Raw genomic sequence first — 26,086 nt, 5'->3', positions numbered from 1 at the left:
ATCATTCGTGTCGCTCTCCTCTGGACCCTCTCAAGTATTGCCATATCCTTCTTAAGGTACGGTGACCAATACTGAACACAGTACTCCAGGTGCGGGCGCACCATTGCCCGATACAACGGCAGGATGACTTCTTTTGTTCTGGTCGTAATACCATTTTTAATAATACCCAACATTCTGTTTGCCTTCTTCGCGGCTGCTGCACATTGCGCCGTTGACTTCATTGTTGTATCCACCAGTACACCCAAATCTCTTTCATGGTTACTTTCCTCTAATACTAATCCCCCCATTTGGTAGCTGAACATCGGGTTTTTTCTCCCTATATGCATGACTTTGCATTTCCCTACATTGAATTTCATCTGCCATTTATTCGCCCACTCCTCCAGTTTGTTTAGGTCCCTTTGTAGGTCCTCACACTCTTCCGTAGTTCTAACCCTTCTACAGAGTTTAGTGTCGTCCGCAAATTTTATAACTTCACAATTCGTCCCCGTTTCCAGGTCATTTATAAATATATTGAACAGCAGCGGTCCAAGTACAGACCCCTGCGGAACTCCGCTCGTGACTTTCCTCCAGCCCGAGTAGTGACCCTTCACTCCAACCCTCTGTCTCCTGCCTGCCAACCAGTGTTTGATCCATCTGTGTACGTCCCCTTCCACCCCGTGGTTCCACAGCTTCCTAAGTAGCCGCTCATGGGGTACCTTGTGGGAGAACGGTATTGAAAATTGAATAAATTAATTAATTAATCTTCATGACCACATTGAATTTGATAAGCCTCAGACCAGGGGAAAGGTTCTTCTCATACAAAGATGATGTCTTTCTACTAATCCCTGCAAGTGTGAACCAAGCAAGCATGACAACTGTATTGTCCAGAACACTAACTAAAGTATTTAAGGAATGGAACCGAGTACCTAAGGATGTTCGAAAGTAGGGAAACCTTGGTGTTTTTAAGAAGTTATTGAAGAGGCATTTGTTTTGCAGTATGAAATATGGGAATTGATGATTTGTAAGTTCTAAGCACTGGTCGCTTTTCTTTGGATGTCAAATATTTATTGAGTGTATGTTTATGTTTTTATTGTGTATGTTCTATTTTGTGAACCGCTCTGTAAAAAGCGGGTTATATATAAAAAACATTTTTTAAAAAAAAGCCAAGGGCAATCACCTGATCCCATTCTCCACCAACTTGTGTCTTGCAGGTGCTTCATGGTCCACAGGGATCTAGAGTCACTGAGGTGCCAGTATGCTGGGAGAACCCGACCCACAGACAGTGCCTCAGAGCTCAACATGAGTACCCCCACACAGGAGCCTTACAACCTCCCTGGCCCCCATCATGTCTCCCTGCCCCCATGTGCCCACCTCTTCTTTGGTTCTCAAGGGGGGGTTTGTGGCCCAACAAAGGTTAATTATGACAGATCTAGAGCGCCAGAAAGAGTAAACCAAAGCGACGATAAATGGTTTTGTTTTTCTGAGCAAGGTATATTATGTTATTTTGGATTTTGAATGGCAGTGTATAAGGTGTTGGAGAAATAAAGACAAATTTCTTTTTTTTTGTGCACACATAAACAGATACTGTCATAAATATTTGTAGCATTCTGTACAATTTTGTTAATACATGAAAATATAACACAGAAATGTATTATTGAGTGAACTTGCTTTGAAAGCTCATTTACCACACTGGAGAATAAACTTTTAAATCTCTCTATATCTTTAGCAGGCAAAATAATCCTACAATACCTAAAGAATAATGGCACTTTCAGATGAATAAATAGTGGAATACCACTTGTCTTACTTATAAGTATGAATATATGATTGAAGAGACGCTCACATTGCAACACCTTAATCCGCTATGGAAACCAGCAGAGCATTTATATTAGTATAATACTTTAAGTTATAAATATGTCTCCTTTTAGTAGGTATGCCATAGTTTTGTATGCTAGCTCTGTCTCACAGAATTTCACAAGCATATATATTATTTTCTGTAGTTTTGTTTTTCATTCTGTCTGGTTCTGCCAGAACACAAGTTTTTATCCTAATAAAAATTAACCCCCTCTTTTACAAAGCCACTGTGAAAACCCATAGGAATTAAAAGGGCTTTGTAGCTTTTGCCACGTGGCACACAATAGTGTTGCTTTGTAAAAGAAGGGGTAAATCTTCTGTATTCAAAGAAAAATGGGAGGGGGGGGTGCCTGTTCGAGATGCTCATATATAGATTTGTAGGGTGGTAGATACACGAAAGGTCATAAGTAAGATGAAAGATAATTTTTTAAAAATTCAGAAAAATAATCAGTACCCTAAAAAGCACAAATAGTGCATATAAGAGGAAGAAATTCAATAGCCAAATATACACCCCCCCCTTTTCGTTTTACAAAACTACGCAAGAGGTTTTTAGCACCAGCCAGCATGCTGAATGCTCTGTTCTACGTCAATGCTTATAGGAACCCTAGGACCATCAGAACAGCGCAGAACATTCAGCACGCTGGCTGGCGCTAAATTCCTCTTGCACAGTTTTATAAAAGGGGGGTGGGAGGGTTAATTTTAGAGGTGAAAAATCAGTAGGCAGTCTGTGTGACACAGCAATTGGTTAGGGGATGCACATGGGGAAAAGATTTCAACTCATTTTCAGCCTCTGTCTACTCCAGTCCACTGCAGTAAGCCCTCTTCAGTCTCAAAATATTTATGTCAAGAACTGAAAAACAAATTTGAATTTCTTTTTTTTTTGCCTCCAGGAGGTAATCTGTTTGTGTACCTGTTTCAGAGGCTCCTGCTTGGATTTGCTTGCTTCTTCATATTTCAGACTCCACCAAGACATATCTGATGCCAGCATGCCTATCTGCATTTCAGTACAGCTGCTTATCCTAAAAACAGTTTTAAGAGATTTGTCATTCAAGACATTAGGGGCTCCGTGTTAGCAGTTTTAGTGCATGCAGCATTTTAGCATGCGCTAAACCCGTGCTACGTGGCTAGAACTAATGCCAGCTCAATGCTGGTGTTAGCGCCTAGCGCGGCCGGCAGTTTGGTGCGCGCTATTACGTGCATTAAACTGCTAACGTGGCTTCGTTAAAGGAGCCCTATGTACATGTTTCAAAATGTTCTTATTATACACATGTACCCAGTCTCTTGATTCTTCTTTAAATTGATTTTGTCATAAAGGTATAGAAAAAAAAACTGCATATGACAACTGTTGATTAGAACAGGGACATAATCCAGGGTAAATAGTTAAAGCTCTATAGCAAAGGTGTCCAACCTTTTGGCTTCCCTGGGCAGCATTGGCCGAAAAAAATGTTTCTGGGGCAGCTGAAAGCAGTGCAACATGCAGAAAGTGAAGTTTAGATAGTTTTTCACTTTCTGCATGTTGCAGTGCTTTCAGCTTTGTATAGCTGAAATTATCAGAAGCAATTAAGGAAAGATTTATAAACTATAATGAGTTATACCTCATGCAAAATTGTGCTTTAGATTATAATCTAAAGTATCAACTGCAAGAGATAAGATTTTGGTGTAGTCCTCTAGGCTTTCTTGTAGAGGGGAGAATCAACATCCGACTTGTGCCTGGAAAACCTATGCCTTAAGTGTCCGGTGGTCGTGTCGCAACTGCCTTCAGCTCTCACCTCCTCCAGCACCAGACACAACCGCCATCTTACATCAAGTAGTCACCGCCAGGAGAAGTGTCATATTTCATGACAATTCATGAGATTATGTATACATGCACAAGCTGCACTGCCTCCAATGGTCACCTTATGTTCTGGAACGTTGCCCACCTCACTGCAGTAACCTCACGCAAGCGCTTTCCTGCATCTGTATGTGATTGTCCTCTCTACTCCACCTCACAATCGCATACAGGTGCAGGAAAGTACTTGCATGAAGTTACAGCAGTGAGGCAGGCAACGTTCCAGAACAATGGTAACATACCGAGGGCCTCAAAATAGTACCTGGCAGGCCACATGCGGCCCCTGGGCAGTGAGTTTGAGACCACTGTGCCAGACCTACCATGAAGAGGAGACAACAGGAGTGAGAGACTGAATTGGAGAAGGGGCAGAGAGGGGGAGATGCTGGACCCAGGGAGAGTGGACATGAGGGAAGAGATCGGGAGGCTTGATAGAACAGAAGAGGAGAGACACTGGACCCATAAAGGGAAAGGGGACTGAAAGGGGAGTAGAGAAGAGAGAAGGAGGGATGCTGAACCCAGTGGGGACAGGTACAAGAGAAAGAGAAGACAGAAGGGAGGATCATGGCACAGGGAAGGGTTTCTGGGTATGGAATAAGAATAGGAACAGGGACAATGATTGAAAAGGGGTGTGATAGGGATCCAGAGGAGCAATATAAGGGGAGGATAGGAACACTAACCCCCTCTTCTACGAAACTGCGTTAGCAGTTTCTAGCGCAGAGAACCACTGAATGGCCTGCGCTGCTCCCGATGTTCATTGAGTTCCTTTGAGCGTCGGGAGCAGCGCAAGCCATTCAAAATAAAGGAAAGGGAGGTTCAAGAAAAAACTGAAGCAGAAAAATAACATCTTGGTGTTGATTTTTAGCTTGTTGCAGTCAGCATTTTTTAAGCTATTGATAGCTATGGGGCTCATTAAAAAAAGAAAGACATAAAAACCCCCAGCATAAATCAGCACTTGGACATTTTAATCCCCAAAATGCCCAAGTGCTGTTTTCAGAACCAATTTCCTAGACATCCTGCTAGGCCTTTTGAACACAGTGTGATCCAAGTTCAAGGGGGGAGAGGTGTTGGAAGCATGCTGTGGTAGGCATGCTTAGCGTTTGGACATCTTGCAATGATAATCAAATATTTTCCAATTTGTCCAGGATACCATTTAGATGTCCCAAGCTAGATAGGGGAAGGGGGTCATGATAACCCCTCTAGTGGGCATTGTCATGACCCTCCCTCCCCCAGTGCTCAATGCCTTCCTCCCATCCCACTAAGATGTGAAAGAAACAGTACATACCAGTATCTATAACAGCAGCACCTGGTATAGGAAATCCTAGCAGAGCAGCAAGCAGATGTCTGGAGTAACCTGGTGGGTGGCATAATGCACCATAGAGAGGGGAATCCAGGCCCATATCTACCCTACCCACTACATTTATGATGGAAAGTGTGATACCACCAAAAACCTACTATACTGGCACATAGGTGATACCTGCAGCCATAAGGGTGGTAAACAGGTAGGTATAGCAGGTTTGGGGGGAGTTTTGTTGGGCTCATAATACATTATAAGGGAGTTCTGGTGAGATGTACACCTGCCATGCGTTATGTGAAGTTCACTGTACTGCTGGAATGTCTTTGTGGCCAGTGTACTATAAATGGTGGCCCAGCACACTTCCAAATGGCTTGGTTTTGAACATTTTGAACTTGGACATTTTTCTTTTTGAAAATGGCTGAAAAAGTTGGATGTCCTAAGGGCCAAGACATGTAGATAGGTGATTTTTGGAAAAACAAACAAAAATATAGATGTCTAGTGATTTCAAAAAGTTATGCAGGTGATAGCTCATATTGAGTGTCGTCACTGGCATAGCTAACCAGATAAAGATAGGAATATCTTTTGTGTGGTTCTATTTGCCAATTTAGCATTGCGGACACCAGTACCACCCGGACCATGCCGTGGGGGTCAGAGGAACTATTCAGCAATGATGTCCAGTTAAATGCCGCTGAATATCTGCAGTCAGCCCACTCAGCATGATTTAAGTGGCCATGAACCTCTCCTGCCACTTAAATCATGCTTGGTATTGACCCCACCATTTTTATTCTACCAAGGTGCATACTTAAAGATATGAAGGCATACTTTTACAAATCTGATGACGGCTGTTGCATTTCTCCTTTCATACCACAGTTTAACCCTTTTTGATATTTGGGATTGAAGGATGTACATTGCACTTACTCTCTTTCCCTCTGCAAAGTTTTTGGAGATTCTTCTATATGTAACTGCAAGGCAGACATCTTAATTAATTTGTTTTCCAAAGGCTGCACCACACTGTCCAGTCTTAACCTTGTGTTTTCCAGAGAACTGTGAGAAACGCCTTTGCTAAAGAAATCAGGAAGCTCCAACTGGTATCTCTTATCATGGCTGTCTTTTAATAGGTTCTCTGTTATGTCCATATCCTAGCAAAAAAATGTAAAAGGAAGTCAAAAGGAACTGTGAAAGGTACACATGTAAACATAAAATGGCACTGTAAAGTCTGACCTGGCTTGAAAACTGGAATTTTACTATCTTTAAATTGATGTATAAACAATTCTGATCCATTTTTTTGAATAAAGCATATTGCATGTTTTTGGGCAAAAATAATAATAATAACTTTAATCTTTTATACCACCAAAAACAAAAGTTCTAGGCGGTTTACACTAAAAAGAGCTGGACAATTAGCGAAATACAATAATACAGTTAAAAAATACAAATATTTGTAAAATAGAATTTCAATAATAAATCTCACTAAGTAATAACTTATCGAACAAAATGGTCTTAATTAGTTTCCGAAAACTGCAATAGGATAACATATCTTGCTGAATACATTTACCTAACCAAGATTGTTGCCTACCAGCTTGAAATGTTAGGGTCCTACCTAAGAAGGTCTTATATCTACACCCATTAATTTTTGGATAAGCAAATAAGTAGAAGTTTCTAGTTTCTCTTGATGGTCTATGCAACACAAAATGAGGAAAAAATTAAGCTGGAGACAATCCCGATATCAGCTTAAAGCAGATACAGGAAAATTTGACTAATACTCTTGCCTCCAAAGGCAGCCAATGAAGTAAACAATAATATGGACTAATATGGTCATTCTTTTTTAAACCAAAAATCAATCAAACAGCTGTATTCTGAATTATCCTTAATTTCCTTAGAATTTTTTTGGGTGCTCCTAAATAGATAATGTTACAATAGTCTACACTAAATAAAAGTAATGCCTGCAACAATAGTCTGAACGATATGGTTCTTAATTTCCACAATGTAAAAAAGCATTTTTGTACCACTAAGTTCATGTGTTCTGCTAGTATTAAATGTCGGTCTAGTGTGACTCCCAGAATTTTGATAGATTTAATAATTGGGTAGTCATGACCATTAAGATGAAGCAATGAGTTTGTTATTTTGTCTTTGGGACTAGCCAAGAAAAGTTTGGTCTTTTCCGTATTGAGTTTCAGTTTGAAATTAATTGTCCACTGTTCTATCTGAGTCATAATAGAAGATATCTGGTTTGAAATTTCAGTGGTAAAATTATTTAGAGGGATTAAAATAGAAATGTCATCTGCGTATATATAAAAGTCAGTTTGTTTAAATTCAGCACTTTCAGGTGAAACTCCTGGAGTGCTCACTGCACAAGACTCTATTTATATTTTCTCAGTATAAATTTTTCCTTCCTTGAACTTGTTGAAAGTTAAACCCTTGGGTAAAAGATGTGAGATTTCAGAACTATGCAAGCAAACAGACTTGCAGTCCTGTGAAAAATAAGATAATAAACAAATATTCTGTAGCGCTTTGGGTGGTTCAAAATACTAATCTGAGACTCTGAACTATGTGGAAAGAAGAGATATGGATGGCAAGAGAAGCCGGCTATACAACCTCTGGCTCCGTTCTGCTATTAACTGCATCAGTGATATAGCATGAAGAATAGGGGAAGGGAAAATTAGGCACAGGGCCGTTGCATCATTGTGTATGCTCAAGGTCTGGCCACTTCCAGAGGGCGTAATAGGGCAGAGTACGGTACTGGGGTTCAAGAAAGGATTGGACAATTTCCTGCTGGAAAAAGGGATAGAGGGGTATAGATAGAGGATTACTGCACAGGTCCTGGATCTGTTGGGCCACCGCGTGAGCGGACTGCTGGGCACGATGGACCTCAGGTCTGACCCAGCAGAGGCACTGCTTATGTTCATCCCTGCCCTTTGATAAGCGGAAGCCTTTGTCAAAGGGCATGAAAACACAACAAGACCTTCAGAGTGCATGTCAACTCAAAGCCAAAAGCCCACTTTTAAATGGCAGAAACGGAAGTGGGGGGAAGACAAAGTAGAGATGCTGGGCATATTTGAACCATGCTGGAGATGAAGAAGGGGAGGGGCCAAGGAGATGAGTACAAAAGAGTACAGGAGGGCTGGAGGTTCACTATGAAGTTCCATACTAGGGGAGAAACTGTATGGATTCCACAACTGGGGAATTTGGAAATATGGTTTTGAATGGAGGATTGAGCAAGAACTCAATGATTATGGTGTCAGTAGAAAGTAGGAATAACCAACTGTGTGGGAGAGTTGAGACTTGTGGTTGGGGAAGGGAAGTGAAAAGAGTGGAGGAAGAAGGGGATGGAATGAGGTGGAAAGCAAGTAAGTAGGTAAAAAGCAAAAAAACCCAAACAAACCCACAAACAGATTAAGGACTGATAGGGATAGACATAGGACAATGTGAGGTCAGATTAAGAGGTAGGATGATGGGGATGAGAAATAAAGTTGATTTTAGGAAGAAGTGAGGGAGAGTAAGAAAATAAAAATATGAAGCGATAAAGAGGGCATTAGATGGTACATCTAATAGTTAGGGATTGGGACTTGTTTACAGCCTTATTGTAGTTTTACAACCACGCTCAAAGTGGTTTATATACAGGTATTCAAACATTTTCCCTATTTGTCCTGGTGGGCTCACAATCTATCTAATGTACCTGCAGTAATGGAGGATTAAGTGACTTGCCAAGGGTCACAAGGAACCCATAACCTCAGGATGCGGAGGTTGTAGCTCTAACCATTGTGCCACATTCTCCTCAATAGTCACCACAGATTGCGTGAAAGTCTCACTTTGCCACCATATTCCTCTCAAAAATTTGTTTTACTAATGTGTGCTAACATGTTAATATGAATTTCATCAGACACAATCATCTGGCTTTATTATGTTACTACATCTTCAGAGAATGGGTGGAGTGACAGATGAGTCATGTAAAAGCAAGAGAGAAAATCCAGAGGTAAGCAAAGGTCATGAAAACCATGTGGGAGATAAGTACAAAGAAAAGAGGAAAAAGCATATGGGATCTGGAAAAAAAAAATACCAGACAGACCAAAGAATAGTGAACATACCAGAGAAAGATATAAGAAGTGGATGCTGGACAGAGATGAAAGAGAAAATAATGAAAGCGAGATGTGGCAAAATAGCAAAATATAGACATGTTTGCAGAGATACAAGACTTAAAAAGAAACACATAAAGATAGGATGCACAAACATGTTTGGGTGTAGCTGCGTGTGCATGAGGAAGAAATGGTGTGCTGATTTTGTTGCCCCGATATAAAAATAATAAAGATGGGACAGATAGAATACAATTCAAGTTGTAGGAACGGAACTTGGCCATTCAGAATATGCTCAACAAAAACATTTGGTTCTATTTATCTTCTGATCAACAGACCTTGTGTTTTGTTTATGGAATTCAAAACCTTTGTTTCATTTGCATAGATTCCAGTTCATTAATGTCAATGAGGCAAACTTGCTTAAAAATTAATGGTAGGCACCTGCCAGAGGCTAGAATATTCCACGACATCAAGAATGACATAGATCATATAACATGAAAAGAAAAGTGAAGGGCATAACGACTCCAAGCTATATATAGAGAGAAAAGCAGCACAAAACATTGGCTCCCAAGGTGCTGTAAAAAGGGTAAAGCCAGCCCAACATTGACAGAAAACCACAAAACACTGGGTAAAGTGGCATCAACTTTGGCATGGAGATCCTAATGCACAAATGAGGATTAAAGCAGTTGGATGGAGGAATAATCTACTGTAGAAGTTAGAGCAATGGATTAATCATGTTACCAAAATACCCACTCCCATTTTACTAAGCCACAGTAGAGGTTTCAATTGCAGTCAGGAGCACTAAATGCTCCAACACTCATAGAATTTCTATGAATAGCAGAGCAGTATCAGAGCACCCTAGAAACCTCTACCACAGCTTAAAAAAGAGGGTCACAATTAACTCATTAGTTTTCTGGGGGGGGGGGATTAAAAATTTTGATTGCAATTAAGTTTGGGCTGGCACTGTACATCTGACCTTCCTTCTTTCCCCTGTGTTCCAGGAGTATTCTGTTCCTCCTCCTCCTCCTCTGGCCATCAACCCCAGTATCTTGTTTCCAAGTACCTGGCAAGATCTCAAGGAGTAAAACAGATTTAATGCTGCGTATCCTAAGAATAAGCAGTGGATTTCCAAAAGTCCATCTTAATAATAGTTCATGGATTTCTGTTTTAGGAACTTATCCAAATCTTTTTTAAATCCTGCTAAGCTAACTGATTTCACCGGCCATGCATTCCAGAGTTTAATTACACATTGTGTGAAAAAAACATTTTGCCCGGCAATGATGTCAGACTCACTGATCTATAATTTCCTGGATCACCTCTGGAACGCTTTATAAAAACAGCATCACATTTGCCATCCTCCAGTCTTCTGGTACCATGTTGGATTTTACAGATAAATTACAAATTACTAAGTTCATTTTTAAATTCTATCAGTATTCTAGGACAGTGTTCTTCAACCTTTTTACACCTATGGACCGGCAGAAATAAAATAATTATTTTGTAGACCGGCATCGGTCCGCAGACTGGCGGTTGAAGAACACTAGGCTAAGTCGTGGGCCAGACCCGCCCATCTCTACCCAATCTCCACCCCAGACCCTGCCCTCATAGTCCTAATTGTACTTTTTCCATTCATTTTTCATATATACACACAATATAATCTTATTAACAACGCATCGATCGCACTGCAGACCAGCAGTTGAAGAACACAGTTTTGGACCTGATGCACATGCTGGCCCTGTGTACCGGCAGGAAATTTCTGTGGACCGGTACCAGTCCATGGACTGGTGGTTGAAGAACACTGCTCTAGGATGTATACCATCTGGTCCACGTGATTTGCTATTGTTCATTTGGTTAAATTGCCCCATTACATCTTCCACTGTTACAGAGATTTGTTTCAGTTTCTCTGATTCATCAACACTGAATGCCATTTCTGGCTCCAGTATCTCCCCTCACATCTTCCAAAGCAAAGAATTCATTTAAACTCTTTGCTATGTTCTTGTCTTCCTTGAGCACCCTTTTTACACCTCAGTCATCATGAAGTCCAACTGATTCTGTTCCTGGTTTCTTGCTTTTACTATACCTCAAATAAAATATTTTATTGTGTTTTTGCCTCCAACACAATGCTAGCAGGCTTCCTTTACCATCTCCAAGAGCCTTCCTGCAGCTATATACCATCTCCTCTAATACAATCTCCTGTTTCTGAGAGGGCAGGATGTATCTGGAGAAAGACTCTTGGGCCTGGTGACTTGGTAAATTCAAGATTATAAGGGGAGACATACCCACCATAATATAAGCTGCAAAATGCACATGCATTTGCCATCTGATAAACCTGTTCAGACAGAAATAAGGACAAAGTGACCTTATACTGCATATGTCTAGGATCACCTTAGTATGCATGCCAAGTTTCAGGTCTGTAGATTCCAGGGTCTTAGAATAGTGCCTTTGACAGACAGAAACATATACATTTTCATTAGTACAAACCATGGAAAACAGTTAAAATACGATTTATACTGAGAACAAATCCTATTTTTAAACCAGTGTACCTAAAAATGTGAATATATGTCCAAAATTTGGTTCTTTGTAAGATCAAATTTTGTGGGCAGTTGAAAGAAAGAAAACAAAGTAGGCTTACCCAACTTCTAAAACAATCTAAGCATTCATTTTTAATGCAAAATACACTGAAACTAATGACTAGCAGATGGAAAACAAATTATATAAAGGTTTTTTGTTTGGTTTGATTTTTTTTTACACAGTACGTAATTAATCTGTCGAATCTGATGCTGAGGAATATGGCCAAGGCTATCAAAATACTGTATGAGAGGATTGGAAAAGTTCATAAAAATAATTAGCCAGGTAAACTTAGGAGAGTTGTTATTCATTCCTGAAAATGAACAATGCAAATTGATATATATTTTTTTAATTTGCTGGATACCTGTGACCTGGACTGGCTACCCTCAGAGAAAGGATACTGAGCTCAATGAAACTTGGGCTGATTCAGCATAGCTTTTCTTATGCTCTTATGAGTTTCACCATACTGTTAAACTGTACTCACCTTTTTGCTGGTCTCTTGTACACTAGGGAGCTGGTTATTTTTTATCACAGACATTTCTTGTGGTGAACCCCTTTGAAACATTTGCTCTTTGTGACATGCCTCTAGAAAATCAGGTTTCCTTTGCCAGGTGATTTCGGCTTTTAACAGCTCTTTTTCATTTATCAAATCTTGCTTTTCCTTTTTTAGGACACTCAGTTCCTTAATGACCATATCTAGTTTCAGTCTCAATTCTCTTATTTCCTCTCTGGCTTTGTTCCTTTCAACTCTAACTTTGCTCCATTTCTCCCGCCAGTTAGCTGTACAGTCAGACCACCATCGCATAGTCTTCTCCATCTGGGTAGCTCTGGCTTTGATTTCCTCAAGTTCTCGTGCTCGCAGTACTTCACTCGTTTCCCATACACTGCTGTCACCCAGGTACACACAAGGATGCTGGAGTGAGTATGAGTGGAGCCTGTGAGCTGGTAAATTCAAAACACATATATCTTCTGGTTGTAGACATGCTCCTACTACTTCAAAATGTTGTCTTGATGAAGATTCCTGTGTCCTGGAATCATGTGTTCCTTCTCTTAAGTCAGAGACAGATTCTAGATTCATATTTCCACTAGTTTAATACATTTTCATACCTGAAAATAAGTTTGAAATGGTTATTATTAAAGCAGGTAGGATGTAAGAGATGGACAATGATAATCAACTAGATAAAGTGCAATGTAATTTGAAACCACCTAGCTTACGAGTTAAGACAGTTTCAAATTAGAAATTCAATGATGGCTTGGCTGAATAGTCATATGTAGCTTGAAACATCTAAATTACAGTACATATTTCAAATTATACCTGCTATTTTGTCAGTCACCTCATAGCATAGCTTCTTCTATGGTTAAAAAGCTCCTTACTCTATACCAGAGACATTGAAAGGTAAAGTGATTTACTGAAAGATCACAAGAAAGATAGTAGAATTAATCCTGAAAGGCATGAGTTAATTTAAACCAGTGTTTCTCAATCCAGTCCTGGAGTACCCCCTTGCCAGTCAGGTCTTCAGGATATCCACAATGAATGAGCATGAAAGAGATTTGCATATAATGGAGGCAGTATATGCAAATCAAGTTTATGCATATTCATTATGGATGTCCTAAAAACATGACTGACAAAACTGATTTAAATAACTGAAATTTTAACTCTGACCCCTCTGGTTGTTAAACTGCTGCCCAGTTATTCCCACGTTTCAGTGTACATAGCATCCCTTCCCAGGCAAAAAAAGGCAAATAGTTTAAAGTGTTTGCTAAATACTGCAGAGAGTGGTGGAATCTTAAGTGAAGTACTGTGCAGACGTAAGGAAGAGGTGGAAACTACAGGTCAATAAGTCTCAATTCTGTGGTAATTAATGAAACACTTTTAAAACAGAAAACAGTGAAGTTTCTGGAATCCAATGGATTTTAGGACCCAAGAAAACAGTTTCTTTTGGCATCTGGGTCTATCAGAGCCTTAGGCCCTTCCCTGCTACATTGCAGAATGCACCGGTAAGGGGAAGACCCACCATTTCAGAGTGGCGGGTCTACCTGCTGGAGGGTGCATGCATCCCTCTGGCCGGATCTTCATCTTAAAATGTACTGGGGTGAGTGGGGGGAATGTAGGTGCCAGGGAGGCTACCAGATAGGGGTGTTTGAGGGGGGTCTGCATGTGGGGGGCTCTGGAGGGGGGTGCTCCAGGTGAGGGGAAGTTCTGGGGAGTAGCGGCAGGAGGGAGTGGGCATCCCTTCTACCGGGGATTTGTTGGGGAATTTGAGGGTAGCAACAGGAGGGAGTAAGCATTTTTCCTGCTGTGGACATTCTCAGGAGGGTTCAGTGGTGGCGGCAGGAAGGAGTGGGCATCCCTCCTGCCGACTGACTTAGTGCTTACAAACAGGGAAAGTGCTTCTGATGTTACAGTGGGTGATCATCTGGCATCCAGTGATCACTGCATGGTATGATTTAATATTAAGACAGGTAAAGAGAGGGATCATTCAAAAATAAAGGTTCTAGACTTTAAAAAAACTAACTCTGTTTGGATGGTGGATTGCGTCAAGGAATTGTCTGAATGGAAATGTCTGGAAGGAGTAGAAATGCTGTAGGCAAAACTGAAAGGATGACAAACCTTTTTGAGAGGCAAGTAAGTAAAAGTAAGAAGAAAAGGCCACTTTGGTTCTCAAAAGTAGTAGCTGAGAAGACAAGGAATAAGAGGTCAGCTTCCATAAACTACAAAAGATCACAGAAAGAGGAAGACATGAAAAAAAAATCTGGAAAAATTAAGAGAGGCTGGTCAAGTAGTCAGTAAAGCATAGATACAAATGGAAGAAAAATTAGCAGACATGGTAGAATGGGGAGACAAGACATTTTTTTAGATATATCAGGGAGAGGAAGAAGTGCAAAAGTGGCAGTCTGAGACTCAAAAGTAAATGGGAGGAATATGTAGAAACTGATAAGGAAAAGGCTGAATTGCTTAACAAATATTTATGTTCTGTGTTCATGGCTGAAGTGCCGAGAGCGGTACCGCAGAAGACAAACATTAATAGGGATGGATGATGGTAGATCCTGATCGATTTTCAGAGGGTTGTGTTCGTGAAGAGCTGCCTAAATTAAAGGTAGACAAAGCAATAGGGCTGGATAGGTTATATCCGAGGGTGCTGAAGGAACTTAGGGATCTTCTGGTGGCTCCGCTGACTTACATTTTCAATTCTTCTCTAGAATTGAGTAGGGAATTATAGGCCAGTAAGTCTGACTTCTGTGGTAAGCAAACTAATGGAAATGTTTTTAAAACAGAGAATGGTGAAGTTTCTGGCATCTGGTGGATTATAGGACCAGAGGCAACATGGATTCACTAGAAGTAGGTATTGTCAGACAAATATGATCAATTTCTTTGACTGGATGACCAGAGAAATGGATAGTGGGAGTGCACTAAATCTGGTATATTTAAATTTTAGCAAAGCCTTTGACTGTGTTCCACACAGACGTCACATAAATAAACTGAGTGCCATGGGGATGGGCCACAAAGTGATGGGCTGGATCAGGAACTGGTTGAAAGAAAGACAACAGAGGGTAGTGCTCAATGGGGATTGCTCAGAGGAAAGCGATATTACCAGTGGTGCGCCTCAATGTTATGCTCTTGGGCCTATTCTTTTTAACATTTTTATAAGCAATATTGCTGAAGGGCTATCAGGTATGATTTGCTTCTTTGTGGATGATACTAAAATATATAACAGAGTAGATACCCCAGATGGTGTGAATAACATGAAGAAAGATCTAGTGAATCTTGAAGAATGGTCTGAAATATGGCAGCTAAAATTTAATGCTAAGAAATGCAAGGTCATGCATTTGGGTTGCAAAAACCTGAAGGAACAGTACAGTTTAGGGGATAAATAACTTATGTCCATGACAGAAGAGCAGGACTTGGGTGTGATTTTATGTGATGATCTTAAGGTGGTCAAACGGGTTGAAAAGGTGAAGATGAAAGCTAGAGGGATGCTAGAATGGCATGGCCAGTAGGAAAAAGGAGGTATTGATGCCTCTGTACAAGACTCTGATGAGACCTCATTTAGAATATTGCGTACAATTCTGGAGACTGCACCTTCAAAAAGATATAAAAATGATGGAGTCAGTCCAGAGGAAAGCTACTTTGTCATAAGGCGTATAGGGACAGATTTCAAGATCTCAGTATGTATACTTTAGAGAAAAGGCAGGAAAAGAGAGATATGATAGAGACATTTAAATACATATGTAAATGTGCATGAGTCAAGTCTCTTTCATTTGAAAGGAAGCTCTGTAATTAGAGGGCATAGGATGAAGTTAAGAGGTGATAGGCTCAGGAGTAATCTAAGGAAATACTTTTTTATGGAAAGGATGGTAGATGTGTGGAATAGTCTCCCAAAGAAGTGGTGGAGACATAGAATGTGTCTGAATTCAAGAAGGCATGGGATAGGCACGTGGGATCTTATAAAATGAGGAAGAGTTAATGGTTACTGCAGATGGGCAGACTAGATGGACCATTTGACCTTTATCTGACATCATGTTGCTATGTTTCTAAAACTGACCTGTTGACCACTGATGGGATTAAGGTATAACCTCACCTTACTCTTCAAGTATTCACTCTCCCATCCTCACATACTCGTATGTGAATGAAACAGTACTTACCAGCCTGTATGAGCTTCAGATATTATGGCCTGTCCTATTAGAACAGCAAGCAGATTCCCCGATTAGCCTAGTGGTCAGTACAGTGAAATATAGAGATGAGGACTCAGGCCCATACCCCACTCTATCTAGTATACAGTACATACTTGTGGTATAACATGTGAACCCTCGAAAACACACTGTACCTACATATAGGTGACACCTGAAGGTATAAGGAGGACAATGAGCCCAGATAGCCCAGAGAGCCCAGAGAGCAGGGCAGGCAGGAGAAAGTCAGGAGGCAGGCGAGCAGGAGAAGGAGCAGAATCAGGAGCAGAGAGAGTGAGGAGTAAAAGGGGAAAGAGCAAGGCAGGCGAGAGTGAGGAGCAGCAGCAAGAGGTAGCTCCGCCCACCCCTCCGATGTCAGCTCAGCACAGATCCGGAGCTCCCCCCTAAAAGGTGAGGGGCCAACAGCAAGTTAACAGCTGATCCCAGAGAGCAGGGCAGGCAGGAGAAAGTTGGGAGGCAGGCAAGAAGGAGAAGGAGTAGAATTGGGAGCAGAGATGAGTAAGAGGGGAAAGAACAAGGTAGGCGAAAGTGAGGGGCAATGGCGAGAGGTAGCTCCACCCACCTCTCCAACATCATCCCAGCAAAGATCCGTAGCTCCCCCTTAAAAGGGGAGGGGAGAACAGCGCTCAGCCATTCGGCGCGCTTTGAAGGCAAGCGTTAAAGGGGTTTGCCTTAACGAGAGCGCCTTTGTGAAGGGCCTTAAGAAGGGACGAGTCACTGCAAAGAGGAAACACTAGGGAAGGACACCTACACAGGCAAGTACCATAAGGGCAACAGGTCAGACAAGTAGTAGATAAACACAGTAGTAGCACAGGGCAATCACAGCAGACACAGAGGCCACACACAAGCAACAAGGGTAGCAGGTTTAAAATCAGGAGAAAGACTTCACAGTAACACCAAGGACACTATACAGATTCCTACACAAGGAGAAGCCACTTCAGAAGGCAGACCGGCAAGCAGACAGCAATGGAAGCAGCAGACATAAGCAGGATGTTGATCTATCCAGTTTTCTGCACCGTTTGCCATATGTATGACTACCTCTCTTCTTGGAGGCGGACTTATATATGCACTCGATACAAGGAACTGGAGGGCCTCAAGAAGCAAGTCAGACTCCTAGAGAACAGAATACTGGAATTAGAAGCACTTTGAGCAGTGGAGGAGGAGGACAGAGAGGTAGAAAACTTCATGACAGAGAAAGAAGTTAGGGAGTTAGAGAATTCATCGAGGAGGCATACAGGAAGACCGTGGAAAATCACCAACAACGGTGGAACTGCCAAGATACATCTACAGTGATTGAGAACCACCTTGAGGACAAGCACAAGGAAGGAATAAGTTACACAGCAGCGAGACCTGGAAACAGCGGAGGGAACCCACAGGAAGACGAGTCTGGTGCAAGCCAGCACCAGGATGAGGGAAGATGGAAGTGCACAGAGGATACAGACCTACGGCTGGAGAGATGGACATACACTGGGGACATGGACCTAAGGCTAGAGAGACAAGAGAAGATAGAGAGGACAACAATCATCATGGGAGTCTCCATCATCAGCCAAGTCAACAGCCACATAGCGGGAGGAAGAAAGGATCTGCTGGTGACCTGCCAACCGGGAGCCAAGGTAGAAGATATAGTGAGCTGCATCGACAGCGTGGAAGGGGGAGATACAGCAGTGATGATCTATGTGGGGACAAACAATGTGAGCAACAGGAACTACAGCAAAGAAACACTGAAGGACCAGTTCTGGATGCTAGGAAGGAAACTGAAGACCAGAACGCTGAGGGTAGCATTCTCAGAGATCTTGCCGGTACTCAGGGCCAACGGGAAGAGGCAGACAGAGCTGCAAGCAATCAACACGTGGATGAGGCGCTGATGCGAGGAAGAAGGATTCCACTTTGTGCGCAACTGGACGACATTCTGGGGGAAGCTATACAGGAAGGATGGACTCTACCTCAGCAGAGACAGAACAAGGCTATTACAAGCAACATCAAGTGAGAAATTGAAAAGTTTTTAAACTAGGAAGAGGGGGAAAGCCGACAGTTGACCAAGAGCCGATGGTATGGGAAACTGTATACCCAGAGGATAACATGCAGGAAGATTGCATGGAAGACTCACCGGATCATAGGCAAGATAGAAATCCTGACGGATCGAAAGGGACACAAGAGGGAAGGAAATGCAAGAAAATAACAGGCCGCAAACTCAAGTGTATGTACATGAATACAAGGAGCCTAAGGAATAAGATGGAGAAATTGGAAGCTATGGCATGAAAAGATAACCTTGACATCATCGGCATCACGGAAACATGGTGGAATGAGGAAAACGTCTGGGACACTGTGCTACCGGGATACAAGCTATACCGCAGAGACAGAGTAGGGCAAAAAGGTAGGGGTAATGCCCTATACATCAAAGAGGGAATCGAGTCTACCAGAGAGAACATGCCAGAAACAAAAAATAAGGTAGTGTCTCTATGGGCCAAAATACCAGGAACAAATGGAATGGAAACGAAGATTGGAATCTACTACTGATCACCAGGGCAGTCCAAAGAAACTGATGGAGAAATGACGGACGAGATTAAATACAATTTCAAGGGAGGCAACACAGTTATCATGGGCGACTTCAATTATCCGGGGATAGATTGGAACCTAGGCACTGCTGGCTGCAGTAGGGATATCAAGTTCCTGGATGCTGTAGGCCAGGGGTGTCAAAGTCCTTCTTCGAAGGCCACAATCCAGTCAGGTTTTTAGGATTTCCCCAATGAAGATGCATGAGATCTATTAGCATACAATGAAAGCAGTGCATGGAAATAGATCTCATGCATCTTCATTGGGGAAATCCTGAAAACCTGACTGGATTATGGCCCTCAAGAAGGACTTTGACACCTGTGCTGTAGGCGATTGCTTCCTGGAACAACTTGTCAAGGAAAATATGAGAGGAAATGCAATTCTGGACTTAATTCTAAATGGACTACAAGGACCGGCATAAGGTGTAGAAGTAGAAGGGATGCTGGGAAACAGTGATCACAATATGATCCACTTCAACCTGGACACAGGGGCAAAACATTGATCTAGAACGATGGCCTCGGCACTGAACTTCCGAAAAGGGAATTACGAAGGGATGAGAATCATGGTGGGGAGGAAGATTAAGAAGAGGATAAGCACTGTAAAAACGCTAGAGCAAGCATGGTCCGTTTTAAGGACACAGTCTCCGAGGCGCAAAATCTATATATACCGCATATCAACAAGGGGTCCAAGAGGAAAAAGAACAAGGAAACGGCGTGGCTCACTGTAGAGCTGAAGGAAGCGATCAGACACAAAAAGACTTCATTTAAGGAATGGAAAAGGTCAAAAATGGATGAAAACTGGAAAAAGCACAAACAACATCAAAAGAGACTACAAAGAAAAAATAGCCAAGGAGGCAAAAAACTTCAAGCCGTTCTTTCGATATATTAAGGGGAAACGACCCGTGAAGGAAGCAGTGGGGCCGTTGGATGACCATAGAATAAGGGGAGTGCTAAAGGAGGACAAAGCAATCACCGACAAACTGAACACCTTTTTTGTGTCTGTATTTACCGAAGAGGATATATACAATATACCAGAAGCCGACAGGCTATACGCAGGAAATAAAGACAGGAAACTGACAGGGTTGACGGTCAGTATAGAAGAGGTATGCAGGCAGATTGATAGGCTTAAAAATGATAAATCCCTGGGACCGGACGGCATCAAGGGTAATCAAGAAAGGGGTTATAGTTGAACTGCTTCAACTAATAGCTAATCTGTCGATCAAATCAAGAAGGATTCTGGAAGACTGGAAAGTGACGAATGTTACACCGATCTTCAAGAAAGGTTCAAGGGGAGATCCAGGAAACTACAGATCTTTGAGTCTGACCTCAGTAATGGCAAAGATGATAGAGGCGCTGATAAAGGACCGCATCATTGATCACCTTGATGGACACAATCTGATGAGGACCAGCCAGCACGACTTTAGCAAAGGAAGATCTTGCTTGACAAACCTACTGCACTTTTTCGAGGGAGTAAACAGGCAGATAAACTAGGGTGACCCAGTCAACATTGTATATCTGGATTTTCAAAAGGCGTTAGATAAGGTCCCGCATGAACGACTGCTTCGAAAAATTGCAAGCCATGGAATCGAGGGTGAAATAGTCATGTGAATTAAAAACTGGTTAGCGGATAGGAAACAGAGAGTGGAGGTAAATGGTCAATACTCAGACGAGAGGTGTGCTGCAGGGTTCGGTGCTCTTCAACATATTTATAAACGACCTGGATATTGGTACAATGAGAGAGGTGATTACATCTGCGGATGATACAAAGTTATTCAGAATAGTGAAGACACAGAAGGATTGCGAAGACCTGCAACGTGACATAAACACACTCGAGGAATGGGTTGCGACATGGCAAATGAGGTTTAACTTGGATAATTGCAAGTTGATGCATGTCGGTAACAAAAATCTTATACACGAATACAGGATGTCGGGTGCAATATTTGGAGAGACCCCACAGGAAAGAGACTTGGGAGTACTGGTAGACAAGTCACTGAAGCCGTCCGCGCAATGCGCGGCGGTGGTGAAAAGGGCAAACAGAATGCTATGAATGATTAAGAAGGGGATTACAAACAGATCAGAGAAGGTTATCATGCCGCTGTACCGGGCCATGGTACGTCCCTACCTGGAATACTGCGTCCAGCACTGGTCGCCATACATGAAGAAGGATATACTACTCGAAAGGATCCAGAGATGAGCGACTAAAATGTTTAAGGGGCTGGAGGAGTTGCCATACAGTGAGAGATTAGAGAACTAGGCCTTTTCTTCCTTGAAAAGAGAAGACTGAGAGGGAACATGATTGAAACATTCAAGATAATGAAGGGAATAGACTTAGTAGATAAAGACTGATTGTTCACCCTCTCCAAGGTAGAGAGAACAAGATGGCATTCTCTAAAGTTAAAAGGGGATAGATTCTGTACAAACGTAAGGAAGTTCTTCTTCACCCAGAGAGTGGAAGAAATCTGGAATGCTCTTCCCGAGTCTGTTATAGGGGAAAGCACCCTCCAGGGATTCAAGACAAGGTTAAACAAGTTCCTGCTGAACCAGAATGTACACAGGTAAGGCTAGACTCAATCAGGGTACTGGTCTTTGACCTAAGGGCCACCGTGTGAGCGGACTGCTGAGCACGATAGACCTCGGGTCTGACCCAGCAGCATCAATTCTTATGTTCTTATCTGGTGGAAGATAACATTAGCTGAGCTGGTCATCAATTTTTTAAAATAGATTATAGGAGGGGTTGGTGTTTGGGGTGAAGTAAAAGATGGACCTTGTAGGATAGGGTGTAGGAACATAAAAAATGCACCAAAAATTGGAAACATTTCATTTTAAATTAGCACAAACCAATTTTTTTGGTCATATGTATTCTTATTACATCCAGTTTCTTACATAAATATATTTGCTTATATTAGGGCACTATATATAGCCAAATACCCTATATTTCACTATGTCATGGATTGCAGCCATATTGATCTGACAGGAGTCCTTGTCAGAAAAGAAAGGAGAGGTTAATCTTTATGCATTATTACTGTCCAGTTGTGACTTAAAATACCCTAACTAACTGTATATGAGAGGCCGCTAAAAGTTCAAGAAGAGAATGATGTGGAGCCATGAAACTTAAATTATTCCACACTTTTCTTGACACTTTTTGTTTCAATGATATGAAATAAAACAAAAAGTGTCAAGAAGAAAAATGTGGAATATGGCTCCACACCATTTTCTTCTTGACTGGACTGAGAACTTTTCAGCGGCCCCCTCATTCCTCAGAAAATATTCCATTTTCTTGCATAAGTAGAAGGATTAAATGCTTTCTTTTCTATTAAGTTATGTTATTAAATCTGGCTGCCAGATTGGCCTATATATTATAGTATAATATAAGATTACTCTTCCGATGAACTATGTAATTCCAGAGGAGGATTAATTTTGCATTGTCCTGACTAATGCTTCTATCAGATGGCTTAGCTTCTAATCCTCTGCCTGAATATCTCTTTTCAGTTGTTGAAATGCTTGTCTGACTCCAGGTGGTGCACCCTGAGAGATCACGATAACGGACAAATCCTACGGATCCAAAGGATTTTGAGTCAGTTTGCCAAATTTGTTTATAAAGCAACTATCTGGATTTTTCTCAGGTACTTGTGAACTGAATTGTCCACTGTGGAAACAGACTACTGGGCTAGGTGGACAATTGATCTGACCCAATATGGCTATTCTTATGTTCTTATAAAAGCGAATTGTAACAATGTCAAACTCAGGTCACCCATATTTTGATGAAAGTTTGTTGCTTATATTAATGTTAGAGGATATGATGATTATCCAGTTGCATCTTTGTCCCATTAATATTTTAGAAACATTTTCCCCATCCCTTTTAAAGTGTGAGGATACAACAAGGCAGACAGTCCACTAGGGAATCCAACATGGAACACAATCCAAGTAGACCAAATGAGGATGAATAAGTTTATTGAAAATGCTCCCAGAGTTTTTGGTTTTATCTTTTAGTCTATTTTAAGTCACTGGATTATGTTGTATTTTTGCTTACATGCTTTATCATTTAGGGGCCCTTTTATTAAGGCATGCTAACCGATTTAGCATGCGCTAAATGCTAAGGCACCCATTATATTCTATGGGTGCCTTAGGTATGCGCTAATCTTTAGCGTATGCTAAATCAGTTAGCACACCTTAATAAAAGAACCCCTTAGTTATATGCCCCTGAAAAAGCTGCACAGGCGAAACACATTGGGCATGCTCCAGGGAACATTTCTGAAAAGTTCTCAACCCAACAAACCAACATCCTAAATTCTGAGCGTTATTATACCACTTTAGCTGAAAAGATTGTTATCTTATTTCATTAAGGGCCAATTTGCAGAAATGAAATTCTATGTTTTGACAGTTTCAGAGATCATTGATTGAACCATATTATGATTATTCTCGTTTTGATTGAATTGAGAAGTTTTCAGCACCCCCTCCACCCCAAGAAGAGAATGATGTGATATAGTTTAATTAATGATGGCTTACCTAACTGAAGTAAAAAACTGCTTTTGCTACCAAAAATAACTAAAGCTGGTATTCAGTGTAAGCTTTTCAAACACATTGATTAATTAAAAAAAAAAAAAAAAATAAATATAAATATATATATATATATATATATATATATATATATTTTTTAAATGAATTAATTTAACTGTGTTTGAAAAGTGGATAACTGCAGATGTCCTCCTGCCTGACCAGAGCAGGCAGCTGAAGGCGGAGCTGGGGCGGGGATAGGGAGGGATTGGGGCCAGGACTGGGTTGTGATGGGGCAGGGATGGGTAGAACTAGGTAGGCCTGGGGGAAGGTCTAAGGAGTCTGGATTTTCCTAACGAAAATCTGGTAACCCTATACATGCAAGAGATGATCCCTGCTCTGAAGAACTTACAATCTAATTATGACAGGGCTAAAAAGTGGTAGGGGACTATTAAAGGAATGACAGAGAGATGTGTTGGTTGTGTCAGTGTTTAAATGCAGCTTCGAATAAGTAGGTTTTTAGTTTGGCTGGCACTGTGTCAGCAGCTGAGTGGACCTTTCTCAGGGCTGGTAGCATGAAGCAACTGGTAAACTGTCCTATTGATTGAAATGTTGTTATTTCAATTGGTGCCATGTCTTACAGGGCCAGCTCTAGGGATTATGGCACCCTAAGGCAACTTTTGCATCAGTACCCCCCACCCCATTTATAATCTAGTAGCTTCCCCTCTATCTCAAGTCTCCTCCCACCAATGCTGGTGATAAAGGATGCCAACATTCTGAATCTCAATCAGGCATCTCTCCCTCCTACCTGCAGAAGGGGAGGGAGGGCAGATGTTAAACTGGGATTTTGGCACTCTTTATCATTGGCACCCTGGGTCAGGACCTCACCTGGTCCATAAATTGAGCTAGCGCTGATTACTTTGAATGACAATCAACTGAACGTATCTTAACTATAGCTTGATGACCTAAAAGCATGCAGAGAGTTAGCTACACTTTAAGAATAATGCAGATATACGATAGGGATTAAGGCAGAATCCAAGTATTTAAGATTTTTCCTATATATTTTATGTTAACTAATCTTTTCAGGATATTTTCTCTTGTTCTTTGGCTCTTCTCCCATGCAGAGTTTGATTTACTAAGTTTTATTCCCAAAACACTAAATGGGAATAAAGCCTTAGTTATTCAGGCCAACAGTCTATTTTTATCTATACCTACAATTAAATCATCTTCCTCTTTCAGACCACCCTCTCTTTTGAATGCAATATTAACCATTTAAAAAAAATTGCCGAAACACAGGTAAAGATCTAGAGTAAACTCCATTTCACCATTGCCTCTACTTATACAGTACAATATATTTATGAGATTGATATGGATGGTTTCTAAATATTTATTAACAGTCAGTAAATGAACAGTAATTTAAATTGAAGGTTTTATAATATAAATTACTCCTTGGAAAAGAGGTTTTTAGAATCCACTGTGTTACACGTCCCAAGTCAGCATGGTTTTACTGGAGGCAGGTCTTCTCAGATGAATCTGATAAATTTCTTTGACAGGATGACCATAGAGTTTGATTGATGGAGAGCGTTAAATATGGTCTACTTACCCCCTCTTCTACGAAACAAACGCTAGTGGTTTTTAGCGCAGAGAAATCACAGAGAGCCACGTTGAATGGCCTGCACTGCTTCTGACACTCATTGAGTTCCTATGAGCGTCGGGAGCAGCACGGGCATTCAGCGCAGCTCCCCACGCTAGAAACTGCTAATGCAGTTTTGTAGAAGAGGGGGTTAGATTTTAGCAAAGCCTTTAACACAAATGACACAAATCAAGTACCCTCAGTGTAAGCCCTGACTGATTTAGTAATTGGTTGAGCAGAAGCCAACAAAGGGAAGCGGTACATGAAGTTCATTTAGAAGAAAAGGGTGTTAGTGATGTGCTATATGAATCATAAGAACATAAGAATAGCCTTACTGGGTCAGACCAATGGTCCATCAAGCCCAGTAGCCCGTTCTCACAGTGGCCAATCCAGGTCACTAGTACCTGTCCAAAACCCAAGGTGTAGCAATATTCTATGCTACCGATCTGGGGCAAGCAGTGGCTTCCCCCATGTCTTTCTCAATAAAAGACTACGGACTATGGACTTTTCTTCCAGGAACTTGGCCTGTTTTTTTTTTTTTAACATATTTGTAAGTGATATTGTGCAGGGACTAGAAGGGTTGCCATATGGCTCCAGAAAAAAAAGAGGATGGATTAAGGCATCCGAGTTTTACTTCCATTGATTTCATTGGAAGTAAAACCCAGATATTTCTATCAGTCCTCCTTACTTCCATTGCTTTCAATGGAAGTAAAACCTGGATGTCTCAATCCTTGCTCCTTTTTCTAGAGCCATATGGCAACCCTATGTGCTAAGGTTTTCCTTTTTGAAGATGATACCAAAATCTGAACTAGATTAGATACCCTGGATAACACTGAGGGATCTAACAAAGCTTGAAGAATGGAATAATAAAAAAATGTAGGGTCATGCATTTGGGCTGTAGAAAACTAAGGAAGTGGTACAGTATGGGGGTACACAAAAGAAGAGTGAGACTTGTAAGTAATCTTGAGGTAGTCCAAAAGGAATAAAAGGCAATGGCAAAGGCCAGAATAAATCTTGGGTGCATATGAAAAGGAATGGCTTGCAAGAAAAAGGAGGAGAAAATGCTGCTACGTGAGACCTCATTTAAAGTACTGTGTATACACAAGATCTGGAAACTGTACTTTCAAACAGATA

The 26,086-nt window shown here is 41.3% G+C and overlaps 1 protein-coding gene across 1 annotated transcript in view; it reads right to left on the bottom strand.

Moving 5' to 3' along the window:
- LOC117355665 (coiled-coil domain-containing protein 102B-like) overlaps positions 1-26,086 on the bottom strand; it is a 251,047-nt gene that overhangs the window by 143,151 nt on the left and 81,810 nt on the right. The window contains exons 2-4 of the mRNA XM_033934569.1: positions 12,069-12,691; positions 5,871-6,091; positions 2,741-2,849 (exon numbers count right to left, since the gene is read on the bottom strand). Of these exons, the coding sequence (XP_033790460.1) occupies positions 2,741-2,849; positions 5,871-6,091; positions 12,069-12,662 (924 nt within the window). The 5' untranslated portion in view covers positions 12,663-12,691. The remainder of the gene's footprint in view (positions 1-2,740; positions 2,850-5,870; positions 6,092-12,068; positions 12,692-26,086) is intronic.

The sequence above is a fragment of the Geotrypetes seraphini genome, chromosome 2 (genome assembly GCF_902459505.1).
Source record: "Geotrypetes seraphini chromosome 2, aGeoSer1.1, whole genome shotgun sequence".
Lineage (NCBI taxonomy): Eukaryota > Metazoa > Chordata > Amphibia > Gymnophiona > Dermophiidae > Geotrypetes > Geotrypetes seraphini.
This window is presented reverse-complemented; position numbering and strand designations above follow the sequence as displayed.